This window comes from Thunnus albacares, chromosome 8 (assembly GCF_914725855.1).
Source record: "Thunnus albacares chromosome 8, fThuAlb1.1, whole genome shotgun sequence".
Classification (NCBI taxonomy): domain Eukaryota; kingdom Metazoa; phylum Chordata; class Actinopteri; order Scombriformes; family Scombridae; genus Thunnus; species Thunnus albacares.
In genome coordinates, this window is record NC_058113.1 from 32526755 (window position 1) to 32542976 (window position 16222).

Consider the following 16222-nt stretch of genomic DNA (forward strand, 5'->3'; position numbering starts at 1 on the left):
CATGCAAGAGCCTCATTTCCGCTTCCACAATTAGCCATAAATGGATGAAGACGCCCTGAACCAGCTGTTTTCATATCAGTTCTCCGCCTGCTCCACCGGTCGGTACAGCTGTCAATGGAACAAACGGGACAGAAGAAGAAGAAGAAGAAGAAGTGCAGTTTCAAAGATTGTGTTGCACCGGCGAGTTTCTCCAACAACAGCAGCTGTACGGCTCTTTAAAACATCCATATCATTAATTCATCACACGGACTGTAAACCATCATCAGCAGTGATATCTCAGTTTGTAGCACTCATATCTAAACTGACTTTACAAGATGTGTCATTACTAAGGATAAAATAAAAATAATATTAAGAGCAAAATAAAATGTTGACTCCTGTGTAAATTAAAAGAATAATAAAATTAATTACACAAAAGCGATCAATGTTACTTTTATAAATGTGCCTTTGATTGGCATTTTACAAATCTCTGTGTAAACGCAAATAAATAAATAAATCAAACAGTCAGTGCAGCTGGTTATCAACCTAAACAAACAATGTTTCAAAGATTCTCACCTTATATTTCATCTCCACCTCATCACATCTCCCTCAGATCGCTTTAAATCCTGTGTACTGCTGGACTGAAGAATGTATAAGATGCGCACATTCTGTGTTCATAAATACCAGTTTATGTGCAGGTTTTTGTGCGTAAGCGTCGTTAATGCATCTGGCTCCTGGAATGTGGAAAGAATCCGGAGCAGCGAGAAACAAAAACCAACACCCGGGCCTACAGGACGGGATCTACACCGCCTGTCTGCACAGAGAGGACACTTACACGCGGGTACACACGCGGGCACACATTAAAAACCCGGGCAGCGGGTACCACAGGACCCGCCGTAACCATGGCAACGAGCTCAGCGAGGCGCCAGAGTGTGAGGCTCCTGTTGCTGTGTCTCCGGGTTTGGCTGTTGGAGAGCAAAGACGCACGGTGAGATGTTAAAATTAACCCGTGTTAAAGACAAGCGAGGTGCAGCTGAGCAGAAGGCTCAAACCCCCATGGTGCAGGGCTTAGTAAGGGGGCCCTATGGTGCTGAGCTTATACTGGGGGCCCTGAGATGCAAGCTTGTGGAGGTTTGTGTGGAGTGATCAGTTCCTGTAGGTAAGAGGGCGCATGTCCATTGATGAGTTTGTATGTGAGGACTTTGTTGTCAATCCTGAGGGAGACAGACGGACAGTGCAATGAAAACAGAATTGGTGTTGTAAGTTCTCACTCTCATTAGGTTCCTGCCAGGATCCTTGTGAAGACCACATTGCAGTAGTCCAGTCTTGAGGAGATAAAGGCATGGACGAGCTTCTCTGCATCTGACAGAGTTTAGAGATGTTTTTGAGATGGTAGAAAGAGGTTTTGCACAGATGTCTTATGTGGTCATCAAAAGTCAGCTGAGGGTCAAACCTAACACCCACATTAGTGACTGAGGAGAAAGGGGGACGTCCTGTCTGTCAAAGGGTGAATCTGAATTTTGTGTGGAGTGCCAATAAGGAGAGCTTCAGTTTTGCTACTGTTTAACTGGAGGAAAATTGTGCTCATCCAGACCTTTATGTCCTTAAGACAGGTGCTGAGGCCTGATATGGCTGCAGAAGGGCTTGGGACAGTTTTGATGTACAGCTGAGTATCATCAGCATAGCAATGAAAAGACATCCCATGTCTGCTGATGACATGTCCAAGGGGGAGCATGTAGAGGCTGGGTGCTGAGAACCGATCCTTGTGGAACACCACATGTGACAGGGAAGGGAATTCTGACAGTCTATTGGTAGTATGGAGGGCAGTGTGATGCACAGTGTCAAATGCAGCGAGTGAAGTGAATTTCTCTCCACAGAACCTCTACAGACAGTGATGTTCTGCTGCCATACGCTCATGGCCATGGCCCCTCTCACTCTCACCGCCACGTCAGGGACTGCCAGTCCGTGGCCCATGGCAGCATCACGTATGAGACCTGGCCCTCCAGGAGCTACAGTAGCCTTCCAGTGGCTGAGTCCACTGTCTTCATATCAGACATGCCAGGCAGGTCGGGCAGCTCCCGCTGGGTCTACGGTCAGTGATGGGGTCAGCAGTAACGTGTCGTAAGCTGTAATAAGTGTTATCTTATATTGAAGCTTCACTGTTCTCAGGTCACATGACTGTGGTTCAGGACCCGCTGAGGACGTTGTCAGTGTTGGAGCCCGGCGGATCGGGCGGCTGTGAGAAAAGCCACAGGGTGACGGTGGTGGAAACCGCCGAGACCGCCGGCTGTCTGTACGCCCAGAACGCCGGCTACTTCAACACCACCACCGATGGGTGTCTGGGCAACGTGGTGAGTGACGGCAGGATGGTGAGAGATGGCGGCGGGGTGCAGAACGCCCAGTTTGGCATCAGGAAGGACGGCAGCCTGGTGTTCGGGTAAGACAAACACCAACAAAAATGCAGCACAAAAAAGTGAGAATTATAAGATAAGAAGAGCCTCCTCTGTCCCCCCAGGTATCTCTCACAGGAGGATGTTCTGGACCAGTCCAACCCGTTTGTCCAGCTTGTCAGTGGAGTGGTGTGGCTGCTGAGGAACGGGGAGGTTTACATCAATCAGAGCCTGGAGGCCGAGTGCGACGAGTTAGTCGACCAGGGTAAAGCTGCAGCTAAAAGTCACAGCATTTCAACACAAATACTCAGACCTGGAAGAATTTAGTGACTCGTCTGACACACTTTCCAAAGTGAACTGTCAATGTCTTTTTTTACTTTGCACAACTGATTGTTTTTTCAGCATTCACATCTCTGTTGAAGCAATCAACCTCCAGCTGTAGCTCAAGATTCAAGAGACTTTATTGACATTTCCACAGGCACAAAGTCCATGCAAACTGCAATACTTGCGTGGTTCAGTCAGTCAGGGTTAAAAAACCAAAAAAAACACTGTCCGAGGAAACACAAAGAGGGAATTTGATTCTAAAAAAGACTGTAAATGTGGCAGATATCCACATCCACATTCACATTTTTTCCACACTTCATGTCAAGTGAAGTAATTAAGACTCCACCTGCAGTCACAAACTTCACATCACTGATACACTGATAGAAACACATGAGCAGCTCTATAAAATGTCAGAAAATACTGAAAAACGACCCTCACAAATTCCCAAAGACCAAGGTGACCGAAACTAGACCAACAGTCCAAAACCCAAAGATATTCAGTTTACAATTATATAAAACTGAGAAACACAACAAATCCTTACAAAATGTTGTGACATATGACATTTTTTTCTTTGATAAATACCTAAAAATTGTTGTTGATTCATTTTCTGATGATTGAATCAGAACTAAAATGGTGAAAGTTTATTGTAGCTTCTTGTTTTGGAGCTTTTTGTTTAAAAAAGTGGTCAAAATGGATGTCAAGCATCGTCAATATTCAAATTTAATTATTCAATCAAATTGACATTTTGTTTGCAATTTGTGTTCACATTGTGAAATGAAAATTAAATAAATTTTTATTTTCATGCTTGAAAAGGCATCATTACCATAGTAACCGTTCCATAAATAAAATGAAATTGGATGTGAAATAACATTTGGAAATATTACATTTTAGTTTCGTGTTGAATCTGAATATAAAACACTTCCTTTATATTCTGACAGAAATGTTCCGCAGTTTTGTGGATGTGTTGTCAGCGAGGACGGCGGTGGGTCACGATGCCAACGGCAACGTGGTTCTGTTTCATGTGGACGGACGGACCAATGAGAGAGGGTAACATTTATTATTTATACTTATACATTTATTTATTAATACTTCTACTAAATCAGAGCAGCATGTGAAGCATTTGTTCACCTGTCCTCCTGGTTTTGTCAGCTTGTATCAGGTCGTACATATTAAACACACCTGATAAAAACAACAGCGGTCACTCTACACTTGACAGAATAACATTCATAACACACATGTTTGTTCATATTTGAGCAGCATGAATCTTTGGGAGGTGGCAGACTTCCTGAAGAAGAACGGTGTGATCAATGCTGTCAATCTGGATGGAGGCGGGTCTTCCAGCTTCGTGGTCAACGGCACATTGGCCAGTTACCCTCCTGACCAATGGTGAGCCAATTAAACATGATAGAAGTAACCGTGATTTCAGCACTGGACTTATTTATTCAAGGGTCAGGATTTTATTTTTCAGTAACTGTTACTGCTTTTTCCCCTCGTTTCGTTTTTTCCTGATTACGATTATAATTGAAAATCAGCAGAATTATCTGTTAAGGTTTGCTTTTGTTTCTTGTATTCACTGTCAGTCCATTTCTTTCCTCCAGAGCTGTTGGGAAACTCAGCTGATGTTCAACAAGCTCGTTACTACAGCTGATCATTTTCACGTCATCATCAGGCAACAGTCAGTCAGTTGTGTGTGTTTCCTTGTGTCTCTGGGCTTATCTTGTCACTGACATGGACGAAATTGATAAAAGCTGACTCTGACCATTCAAAACTGAAGATTACCATCCTTTTAACGCTCTTTGATGTGGGTTTATTTTGTCTTTTAACAAAGAAACCTGGCCCCAGTTATTGTTGGATGAATTTTGATCTCACAATTCTATACAATAAATCCCCCTTTTAAGCTCAAAAAGCAAACAAACAAACAAAAAAACCTCAAACTTGAAAAATATCACCTAAATAAAGTTTATTATCATCACTGTTTCAGATGTAGTAGTAGTATTAATACCAGTAGTAGCAGTGGTATAATTTCTACTTCATCTTTCCCTTCCCAGTAAACCAGACAGCAGGTGGCGTTGCGCCCGGCGTGTCTCCACCATCCTGTGCATCCATCGGCGGCGTTGCCAGCCAGAAAACTGCAGCGGAAACGGCGACTGTGTGGACGGACGCTGTCGGTGCCAGGAGGGCTGGCAGGGAGCCGCCTGTGACTCTCTGGTGTGTCAGCCGCCAGCCTGCGGCCCTCATGGCGTCTGCACTGCCAGTAAGTGTGGAGCTGGAGCTCACTTGCAGCCAGTAGTGGTGAAAACAGATGATCAAGCTAACAAAGACATGTAGTGAAGAGGTAGAGGTGACGTATCACTGTGCCAGAAAAGTTTGGTAGCTGTTTTTTTGCTTTAAAAGTTGCAAACATTAAGTCCTGTAGTGCAACAACAATCACATTTTCAGTCTCCGGAGAGTAGTTCTGTGTAAGGCAGACCCTAAAAACCGTAAAGATAAGAAAAATATAGAAAATCACCAGCCTTATTCTTCGAATCCTTGAGAAACGGCACTGTGGAGTCTGTATTAAAAAAACACAAAACTAGAAAGAGCACTTCCTGGCCAAGAAATTGCAGTTTCCTGCAAATATATTATGGCAGTTTTCAGCAACATCTATATTATTTTCCCATTTATGAACCATGTTTTTAATGTCTCCCTGGATTTTATTCTTGGCAAGATGGAGAGGAATGAAACACAGTCAGTGGAGTACTGATACTTGCATGTGCAGTAACGAGTATATTCACCTGACACTAGTGATAGTGATGGCTACTCAAACCATCCGTCAGTCAGCTCTGTTTCACTTATAGATTAATCTAAGCTTTGGTACATTTTTGGACTAAACATGTTTTACCACTGCACTGAAGAATGCACACACACACACACACACACACTCACTCACACACAGTAAAACCATGCCTTGTTGAATGACTGCAGGTTTTACAGGTTTATAAACCACATCTTCTGTCTCCTGTTGCAGACGGTTGTGTCTGTGCTGCCGGATGGAGAGGAAAGAACTGCAGCCAAGGTAATCATCTGGTCACTCACAAGCACACACACACACACACACACACTTTCTTGCTTTTATGCTATTATTGCTTCTCAGTTCTGATCAGAATTGGTCTACATGTCGTATCCATTATTCTTGTGTGGGACTGTGCAGAATCTGTCAACTGTTTTTTTTTTTTATCTCTCTATATATTATCTCTAATTTGGATGTTTCACTTCATTATTTGGGGGAATCCAGATGATGTGAAACAGCTATGGAAGTATTTCTCAGATGTCAGAGTTACATATTTATAATGTAACAGCAGTTACAGTGTGTTGTTCTTTGTCTCATTTCTTGCACTTCGACTGTTCTTTACAGTTTTATTTTTATTTTTTACACCACCTGCAGCTCCTCTCATCAGAAACAAATAACTCAATCTCCCCATTTAGCCTTAATAAGCAGTATAGAAACATTTAATAAATGGTTTATAACACACTATACTGTAGTTATAAGCAGATATAAGGACATTTTAAGTGTTTATTTATGTACAATAATATTTGTCAGTAAATATAACTTCTTCTATTAAAACATATTTTATATTATTACAACTGTGTTTTACTATATTGTCAATCCTCTTTTTATACAGCAGAAAACAACTTTACCCTACAGTTGTAGACAAATATATTAATAAACACTTATATCTGCTTACATCTACATTATAGTGAGTTATAAAGCATTTATTAACTGTTTATATCTCATCTTACTAAGGAAGTTAGGAGCAAACCTCAAACCAAAAATGCATCTTATTATGTCAATTATTTTAATTAATTCAGTGAGTTTAGCTAATAGATTCTAGACTGTGATGTTTTATTGATGTTCATCTGTTGTTGTCTGAAGGTTCATTGATCACCTGCGATCAGCCTCTGCATCATTTCCCTCCTTTCTCCTCGGCAGGATGTTTTCCAGGTTACTATGGTGACGGCTGCAGACACACCTGCGTATGTTTTAACGGAGCTTCCTGCAACCGTGTCGATGGACGCTGTGTGTGTCCCCCTGGTTTCTATGGCAACTTATGTGAAAAAGGTGGGACTGCGTGACAGCAGGGAGATTTATTTAAATTATCGGCGTTTTTTAATATAAAAGCTTTTGTGCTGAAGATGTGATGTTGAAAGGATCGAACCTCTCCGCCAGCGTGTCCTCCAGGTTTCTACGGCGTCTCCTGTGCCGAGCGGTGTCAGTGCGATGACCAGTGTCCATGTGACCCGCACACAGGAAGCTGCGTCTCCAACTTTGACAGCAGATTAAACAGAGGTGATGCACAAGAAACACTTTTTACTGCAACACATCTCTCTCTGATGACTGGAGTTACTGGTAAGGTTGTAAATTATTTTCTTCTGTCTTTCCCACAGCAGGACAATGTTTAGCTAAACAAATGTTTACAGTATGGAGACAACAAGAAGAAGCGTACAGAGACAAACCGTATCTGACAGAGTAAGATATTCTCCTCTCCTCCGTCTGATGAATTTATCCTCCTCAGTCCAAAGTCTCAAATAAGTTCCTACATTTTACATCTAGTTTAATCTGATCTAGTTTGACTAAAATTTGCGTGTTTATGAGGAGTCTATGACCCTTTCTTCCTGCAGGTTTTTTAAATTTACATTATTTATGATCACCTGACTTTTCAGGTACTTGTATTTCCTTTTCTTTTCTTTTTTTTTTATTGTAATGCACCACAACACCAAGGCAAGTTCCTTGTACGTGCGAACCTACATGGCAATAAATGTGTTTTTGGTTCTGACTAACATAACCAAAAGTTAATTAGCGAGGGTCAAACATACCATCCAAAATATTCCTGTGAATTAAAAATGATGATTTTTGATAGCGTAGCGCTGTAAGGGGTCTTTTTAATGACTGATGCTGATAACTGCCAAGTTAAAGCAAAACTGAGATTATTGCAACAGTCATGTAAAGTGTAAGTGTCCTTTTTTTCAGTTGAAATGGGAAATTTGATGTTAAGCTTCATTATGGTGGTTGGAGGACCCCAACAAACCATGAGAAATCTTATGAAGACGCAGCCTTTCTCTAATTTTCCAGTTCAATGCCACAAATTAATCACAGCAAAACTGGACTTTTTTTAAAGAAAATATGACAGTATGTTTCATATCTTTTGATTAAGCTGTTTCCAGTGGTTGCTTATAGAAACATTCTGTTCATAATCTCCCTCAACATGCTGTGTTCAGGATCAGAACCTGATTAAAAGTTTGTAAGATATTAAAAAGTCAAATCTAAACTTTCTTCTCTCTACAGACAAACATGGCTGATAATCACCGTCGTCCTGGCCTCCCTGCTGTTGGTCCCACCGGTGTTTCACTTCATGCGGGCGAGTCGCAGATGGCTTCTCTTTGGTTATTCCTACACACACGTCCCACTGAGCAACGCCAACGGAGACAAACTGAGTCTCAGATTGCTTCAACTTCATTGATACCCCCTTAAAAATTAAACACAAATATACTGAAATCTGGGAGAAAAACCCAGCAAATGAAAAGGGACGAGTGAACATATTCCCAACTTTAAAGACTTTGTGCCGGTACAGGAATACATTAAAAAAGCAGACAGACCCAAAACATTAATTACACCAAAACAGCATTAATTTAAGTCAGTTTGTGACAGTCATGTGACCACACAAATTAAAAATACCAGAGAAATGTTGGTATTTTTTCAAAATAAAAAAATAATAACATTGAAAGAATATTCTGTCTTGTTTATGATGAAATGACTTTTTCATGCTAACAGCAACTCTTTGCATTTGCATATTTTTTCCTCCATGATGACCGTCTTAGTGCTCATATGTTGCTTTAAAAAAATCCACATGTATTTTTGTGTCCATATTACTGTATATTTGACATAATGTTCATTCATTGAGTTGTTACAGTTGTTCTCACGTGTTTGAAGTAGAGCTGTGACGATCAACAAAAAATTAATCAGAAACTATTTTGATAAGGGAATAATCGTTTTTGTCAATTTTTAAACAAAAATGCTAAAACTTTGCTGGTTGCAGCCTCTTGAATGTGAGGATTTGAAGCTTTTCTGTGTCATGCCAGTAAACTGAATATCTTTGGATTTTGGACTGTTGATCAGACAAAATAGGACATTTGAAGGCATTAAAATGAGCTCTGAGAAATTATAACGGGCATTATTCACTATTTTCTCATATTTGATAGTCGAGAAAATACACAGCAGATTTATCGATAATGAATATAATTGTTAGTTGCAGCCTGAGTTTGAAATCTGTGCTTATTGTGGTTACTTGTCTGCGTGTTTTTGATGATGTATCTGCTGACTGAGGCTGTTGCGTCAGCGTCTCTTTGGTTTTTGGAGGCAATCCATCCCCTTTCTTACAGACAACTCAGCTGTCTTTTATGTGTAATTTCCACACTTAGTGCCAAAAGTTACACTGATATTTTTTGGCTTTGTTGTTAATGTTGAGCTTTTTATAAAGGTACAAGTAAACAAGCTAACACTGTGTTTTAAAAATCAACCAGTGGATTAAGAAATACTCAGATCCTTTACTTGAGTAAAAGTACCAATACAACAATGTAAAAATACTCTGCATGACTCATGCACTACTGCATGAAAATCCTACTACAGTAAAAGTACATAAGTATTATGAGCTTGATGTAGTTAAAGTATTGCAGTAAAAGTACATAAGTATATGAGCTTGATGTAGTTAAAGTATTGCAGTAAAAGTACATAAGTATTATGAGCTTGATGTAGTCAAAGTATTGCAGTAAAAGTAGTGGTTTGGTTTAGATTATTAATACTGAGGCATCAGTGTGTAAGCAGCGGGAACAAATCAGGGAGAAAAAGAAGAAAAGAGAAGAAATTTCAAGTTACAGTGATGATAGAGAGAACGAAAGAGAAATCCACTAGGTTGGGATAAAACTGACTGGGAGCAGTGGACAGATCTGGAGTTCCGGTGGACAAACGTGAAGCAGCCAGTTGGATTATGGACAACGCTGGCGATGTCAATGTACTTGATATTAAAAGAAGTGATCATTGTTGGATGTGTGTCGTAGAAATATCTGAGTTAGATGGTTACCAAGTGTCTTGTGTCCCCCGTTACTAGAAGAGCTCCAGTAAAGGGCGTTGGGGATGGAGTACCGTATGTGGTCAAAGCAAGTAGATTTTAGAATGATCAGGATGAGTGACGGAGAAAGGTGTATTGTTGCATTTTGAATCAGAAATCCTACCTGACAAAGTATTCTTACATTATATCAGTTTCCCAGTAAGGCCTTTTTGTTCTCAAACCCTTTCAGTGCAGACATTGACAAATTTGGACACAGCTCGCTCGTGTGTTGACGTGATTTGGGGACATGTGTAAATTTGGAGATGAGAAGTGCAGCAGCAGAAACTGTGAAAAAGAACCCAAGTGTAATGAGTGGGGGGGGAGTCATGAGGCGTGTAAAATACTGTCCAAAGAGAAAGAAAGAGATCAGGTTAGGATCAGGTCGAAGAGAAGGCAAAGCCATGAGGACGCAGCTAGGAATGAAAAGATTCAAGAGGTAAGGGACAACAAATCAGATAGGAAGCATGATGAATATTGTTTTTATAAGGACAAATTTAAGTTCTGAGTATTTCTGGCCATGGTAATTAACAATGCCGCTGAGGCAGAGAGGAAATCCGACAGAATAGAGATAGTTGTTGATGCAGCAAGAAAGTTTTTGGATATTGTGGAAATTACTGGAGAAGAAGTGCAGGAGCTGCTGAGAGGCTGTCAGGCTCTCTCAGGGGTGGGGTGAGGAAGACTTTTATTTATTTTAATTTAATTTTATTTAATATATAATAATGTAGGGTAGGTATGATTGAATTGAGTCTTATTTTTAATCCACTAGATGGCGTAATGCGGCATTACCGATGTTAAACCGCCACTAAAAAAAAAACCAACGAAGAAGAAGCAGAACTTTCAGCTTGTATTTTGTAGAGCCGAACAGGAAGTGTGTGTCAGTGCCCTAGCTGGAGGATGTGGGATCCAGCCCGAGGAGAGGGGAGTGTGGCAGGCTAGTTATCCTCCTCATATGGCAGCAGCGACGGCGAAATGTCGGTGTGTGGGGCTGCTGTTGTGGCTCTGTGTCCGGCTGTCCGAGACCAGAAACTCCCGGTAAGAACCGCCGGTTCCAACGCGGAGCTAACCGCTAACGTTAGCCTGCCAGCTGTTAGCCGAGCTTGAAGACTTTTAGAGAAGTGTGTTCAGACTTGTTTCTCTTCCTTGGAAGTGACAGTTGAGTTAGCGGGATAAGGATCATTTGTGGTAGGTTAAGTTTTAGGTAAATTTATCATGAAACTTCACGTTCATGCTAACATGCTATTTAAGTTCTTATCACAGTTGTTGAAGGCAAAGTTCAAAACTCTTACTGTCTGTCCTACTTAAACACGTATCTAAGTCTTATTTGACTAATCATAAAAACAAATGAGTAAAATTTTAATATTTAACAACTGTTGCTACTTTTGTTTCATGTGTTGCATATATAGTATTCAATAGATTGAGTCTGTGTTGTGTTGAAATGATGAAAACAGTGAATAACATTTGTTTGGACAGTTAACTGATAAAACTTATAGTCACATGATGAGACCTGTCAATACTCTTCTGCTTTCAGTCTTCACAGAAACTGACAGTTTATGTGCAAAAACACTTTGGCCACAAGATGGTGTCGTTGTCACACACAGGCACAGCGACTTTAAAGGACCCGTTCATCATTTCTCAAGTGTGTCTTTAAAACAACAGTCAGGAGCCCAAATGAACAGTGAAACCTGTTTTTCTTGCTGTAATCATTCCTCCTGTTCATACTGACCATTAGAAGATCCCTTCATAATGCACATAAAAAATCCACAGTCCTCCTTCTGTGCAAAAATGTATTTAAAAAGTTTATCTGAAGCTAATATGAAGCTTCCTAATGAGTCAAATCAAGTAGATATCTTTCAACATTACAGTCTTTTTAGTGCCAAAGGAAAACCTCTTTCACTGTTCAGATGGACACCTGACTGTTGGTTTAAGACAGACTGGAAAAACTGTGAACCTGTCCTTTAACAACACCCTCCACTAACATTATAAAAATTAAAACACTTTTATGAAATAAAACATTTAGGGCTTCAACTAATAATTATTTTCAGTATCCATTACTCTGTGGATTATTTTCTTGATTAATTGATTAGTTGTTTAGTTTATAAAATGTCAGAAAATGGTTAAAAAAATCTCGATCACTGTTCCCCAAAAGCCAAGATGATGTCTTCAAATGTCTTGTTGAGTCCCGACCAACAATCCACAACCCAAAGAAGAGTTAGAACCCAGAAAATCAGAGAATTTTGACTTTTTTTAAATCGATTAATTGATTATCAAAACAGCTGTTGATTAATGTAATAGTTGGCAACTAATCAATTAAACATCTAAGCGTAGCAGCCCTAGACTTAACAATCAAATAGTCTAAAAAGCAATTGTCATTAATGAAAATACTAATTAGTACTAATTTTTTAACCCTTTGATTCAAACATCACTGTGAGCAAAAACCACATAAAGATGATAAAATGAGATCTGGGACCAGTCTGTAAACCAGTAATATGATGCTACACACGCTATGTGGCCTTGAGATGGAAGTTAGATAACAGTTAACACCCCCCACCCCACCCCACCCCCCCACAGAGACCTCAACCACATCTTGTTTGTGACATTTTCATTGTGGTGAATGTTAAATAGACTGTATTTATGTATCACTTTTACACCAAAGTGCTTTACAATGTGCCGCCTTTCATTTACAGCTGCAACGATAAGTCGATTAATTCATTTGACAGAAAAATAATCAGCAGCTATTTTGATAATCGATCAGTCGTTCCAGTCATTTTTAAAGCAACAATGACGGTAAACTGAATATTTTTGGGTTTTGGCAGTTTGAAACAGGGCTGCAACGATTTTTTTTGTCATGAAAATCAACGGAAAAAGAAAATCTGTTATTACAGTTTCTTTCATTTTGTAAAAACATAAACATGCCACCAACCACTTTTGTCAACACATACTAAAGAATTTCCATCTGCCTTCGTGTCTCCGTTACAGATTAACGGATGAACAAACTTGCGCTTTTTGTCCTGATGTTTTCTTCTACTGTTATTTCTCCGGTCGGAGAGAAACCACAGCTCAGCTCTTTGAAAACATTCCTTCACGTGATGAAACTCAACGATTTGACCAACGGAGGCTGTGTGATGAAATCCGCCCCGTTCAACGAATCCACTCGGGACCCAACACAGGATTTATTTATCAAACCCTAAAACACTAAAAACATATTTTTCATTTCTGCGGTCTCCTTTAGGGGATTGAAGTAAAGAAATCGATGTTTTCGGGACAGTTTCTTCCTCACAGTGAGTCGACACAGACAGTAAAGGACACGTTGATGTTGGTGTGTTGTTTGGCGTCATAAGAAGAGCTCATTTATGCTTTTTATTTCTCTAAGATGCATTAAAGAGTAGGTGATATGAATAAGATACATATATCACGGTTTATATACACTGTGAATCATTATATTGTAAAGTTTCTGAACGTTTTATGGAAGGACATGAGTGTCTGTTTTTGTCATTCTGGGCAAATTAATAATTGAATTGGATTTTTAGATTGTGTTGTTTGTTTGTTTGTTTATTTATAGAGGGCAATGCACATTAAACATCAACATTTTAACAACATTAATATAAGTGTCCCAGGCTTCTCTCAGCTAATTAGCACCTGATGTCCTGATACGACTGAAAACTGACAAACTGAGAAAACACTTCATGCATAGTGTTGCAAACGCTGCAGAAAATGTATCACAAGTCTTATTAATAAAACAGGTATTAAACACTATAAACAAGTTAGATTCAATCAATAAAAAGACATCATTAATATGAACATATCTGATGTGCTGCACTGGTCACAGTGGTCTAATACACACAGAGATATTAAAATGATAGTAAATAGAAATATTTCTGATAGTAGATGAATTTAAATAATGTCACAATATCATCATGTTCTTCTTCTTCTGTCAATTTTTACATAAATCTGATTATAATAATACCATTTGCAGGTCAGTCAACAGTTAACAGCAGTTATGAGCGTTAATGTTGTATATTTGTTTAATCAGCTTCTGGTTTGTGAGGTTTTTCTTTTGGAACGTTGGTCAGACGAAACAGACGTCACTTCAGGCTCAAGGAGATTTTATGATGGACATTTTCCACTATTGTTTTCATATTTTGTAAACTAAAAAGTTGAGGTTTTAAACCAAATGCAACCAGTTAGTTTACTCCATAATCCAAACATCACTCAGACAAACATCAGTGTGAACAAAACAAGAAGAAGATGATGGAGCTGCAACAATTAGTCGATTAATCAATTAGTCGATGGACAGAAAATTAATCGCCAACTATTCTGATAATCGATCAATTGTTTTGAGTCATTTTTGAGAAAAAATTCTCTCTCAAATGTGAATATTTTCTGCTTTCTTTCGTCTTTTATAATAATAAACTGAATATATTTGTTGGTCGGAACACAACAAAACATTTGAGGGCGTCGTCGTGGACTTTGGGAAACAGTGATCGACATTTTTCACTATTTTCTGGCATCTTTTAGACCAAACGACTAATTGCTTAATTGAGAAAATAATCGACAGATTAATCAATAATGAAAATAATGGTTAGCTTACTCAGTGTGTCCCACTAACATCCATCTGCAGCCTGAGCAACAAGGAGTGAAAGCAACTTCCTGTAAAACTTTGTAAACATTTTTCTTTCTCTTTTTTTTTTTTTCAGAGACTCAATGAAAGATGACATTTTGCTGCCCTACGCTCACGGCCACGGCCCCTCCCACTCCCACCGCCATGTCCGAGACTGTCAGCCCGTTGTCCACGGTAACACCACCCACGAGAGCCGGCCCTCCAGTAACCACAGCGGGCTGCCGGTGGCCGAATCCAAAGTGTTTGTGTCCGATGTGCCGGGAACTTCCAGATGGGTTTACGGTCAGTGATGAGTCAGAAGTTACAGGAAAACAAAATGGACTTTATTGACAGAGTGCAGTGAGTTTGTGCTGATCTGTGTTGAATTCTGGATGTTTGTTTGATTGAACCTCTGATTTATTGATCCGTCTGTTTCAATATTTACTCTCCAACCTCTGATCCACTTATACAAAAAAAGAGTTTAACAAGAAACAGGCGTACTGTAAATTTCCAAAGTATTCCTGTTAAAACCGAGCTGACCTCCGGTCATCTGGACAGAACTTGTGACTGATGATGTTTCACAAGAACACGGATACAGAGAAACCAGAGGGTCAGAGGTCTCTGATTGATGATTGATAACCCGATAGCCTAGAGGTCGGATCGATTCCTTTCAGGCTCGATTGCTTTTCCTTCTCGTTGTCCCTCCTGTTGAGCTCTGAACTTTATATCTTGAATTGTAGAGTCTGAATTTGACCAAACGTATCTGAATTTTTGATTTTTAGCTCTGAATGTAGCTTTTGAATATCAGGAACATGAATTTTCCACGTGAATTTTAAATAACCAATCTCAAACTCATATTCCAACAAGCAACAGCTGTATAATAAAAGCTGAACCACCTGAAATTGGTTATTTTACCAAATACACATGGAGGAAATCCTCAAACATCGGTGGCTATCTGTATCCTAAAAATGGCAAAAATGTTGTTAAGTAAAAGTGCTTCTTATGTACTTTTACTTCGTGTCCCTGAAGCAGCATCTTTGTCTCCAGGTCACATGACGGTGGTCCACGACCCGCTGAGGACGGTGTCGGTGTTGGAGCCGGGCGGGCCGGGCGGCTGCGGGATGAACCAGAAGGCGTCGGTGGAGGAAACCGCCGAGGCCGCCGGGTGTCTGTACGCCCAGAACGCCGGCTTCTTCCACACGAGCACGGGCCAGTGTTTGGGCAACGTGGTGAGCGACGGCAGGATGGTGCAGGACAGCGGAGTGCAGAACGCCCAGTTTGGAATCAGGAGGGACGGTACGCTGGTGTTCGGGTAAGAGATCCAGCTTCAACCATGTTATAGGGTCAGTTTACCAAAATTATTAAGGATAGTGGTAAAACTAAAACTACCTGCATGGCTAATAAGAGAGAAAATGACCCTTTTAACCATTTATAATCAGATTTACTTGATTGGTAACTTTGTTGGAGATGGTAGCAAAAGGAAAGGAAGCCTGAGAGGGTCAGTTCATGCAAAAAAACAAAAAACAGAACCACTTTCAGAAACGGTGGCTTCTGAAGAAGAAAATACACATTTGGGTAGAAGATGTCTGATCCACTTATACAAAAAAGAGTTTAACAAGAAACAGGCGTACTGTAAATTTCCAAAGTATTCCTGTTTAAACCGAGCTCACCTCCGGTCATCTGGACAGAACACAGTACAGAGAAGCAGGCAGATTGAGGGTCAGAGGTCTCTGATTGATGGTTGATAACCCGATAGCCCAGAGGTCGGATCGATTCCTTTTAGGCTCGATTGC

General features: G+C 40.0%; 2 protein-coding genes across 8 annotated transcripts in view; both read left to right on the forward strand.

The window, feature by feature from the left end:
- The first annotated feature begins 558 nt into the window (after positions 1–558).
- On the forward strand, positions 559–8732 carry LOC122987595 (N-acetylglucosamine-1-phosphodiester alpha-N-acetylglucosaminidase-like). 7 transcript variants are annotated; one of them, XM_044359548.1, is made up of 12 exons: positions 559–964; positions 1854–2068; positions 2146–2413; positions 2492–2631; positions 3629–3737; positions 3948–4076; positions 4739–4944; positions 5698–5745; positions 6661–6789; positions 6898–7017; positions 7116–7197; positions 8014–8732. In XM_044359548.1, the coding sequence occupies exons 1-12, from the start codon at positions 879–881 to the stop codon at positions 8186–8188; spliced, it is 1707 nt and encodes a 568-aa protein (XP_044215483.1). In that variant the 5' UTR covers positions 559–878; the 3' UTR covers positions 8189–8732. The 7 variants fall into 7 exon arrangements, with proteins under 7 accessions (XP_044215483.1, XP_044215484.1, XP_044215486.1 ...); XM_044359549.1 differs by having other exon boundaries at positions 7119–7197; XM_044359551.1 differs by lacking the exon at positions 8014–8732 and adding an exon at positions 5965–5999.
- Positions 8733–10641: 1909 nt separating this feature from the next.
- LOC122987637 (N-acetylglucosamine-1-phosphodiester alpha-N-acetylglucosaminidase-like) overlaps positions 10642–16222 on the forward strand; it is a 29403-nt gene continuing 23822 nt past the window's right edge. Inside the window, exons 1-3 of the mRNA XM_044359621.1 lie at positions 10642–10864; positions 14527–14732; positions 15477–15741. Of these exons, the coding sequence (XP_044215556.1) occupies positions 10782–10864; positions 14527–14732; positions 15477–15741 (554 nt within the window). The 5' untranslated portion in view covers positions 10642–10781. The remainder of the gene's footprint in view (positions 10865–14526; positions 14733–15476; positions 15742–16222) is intronic.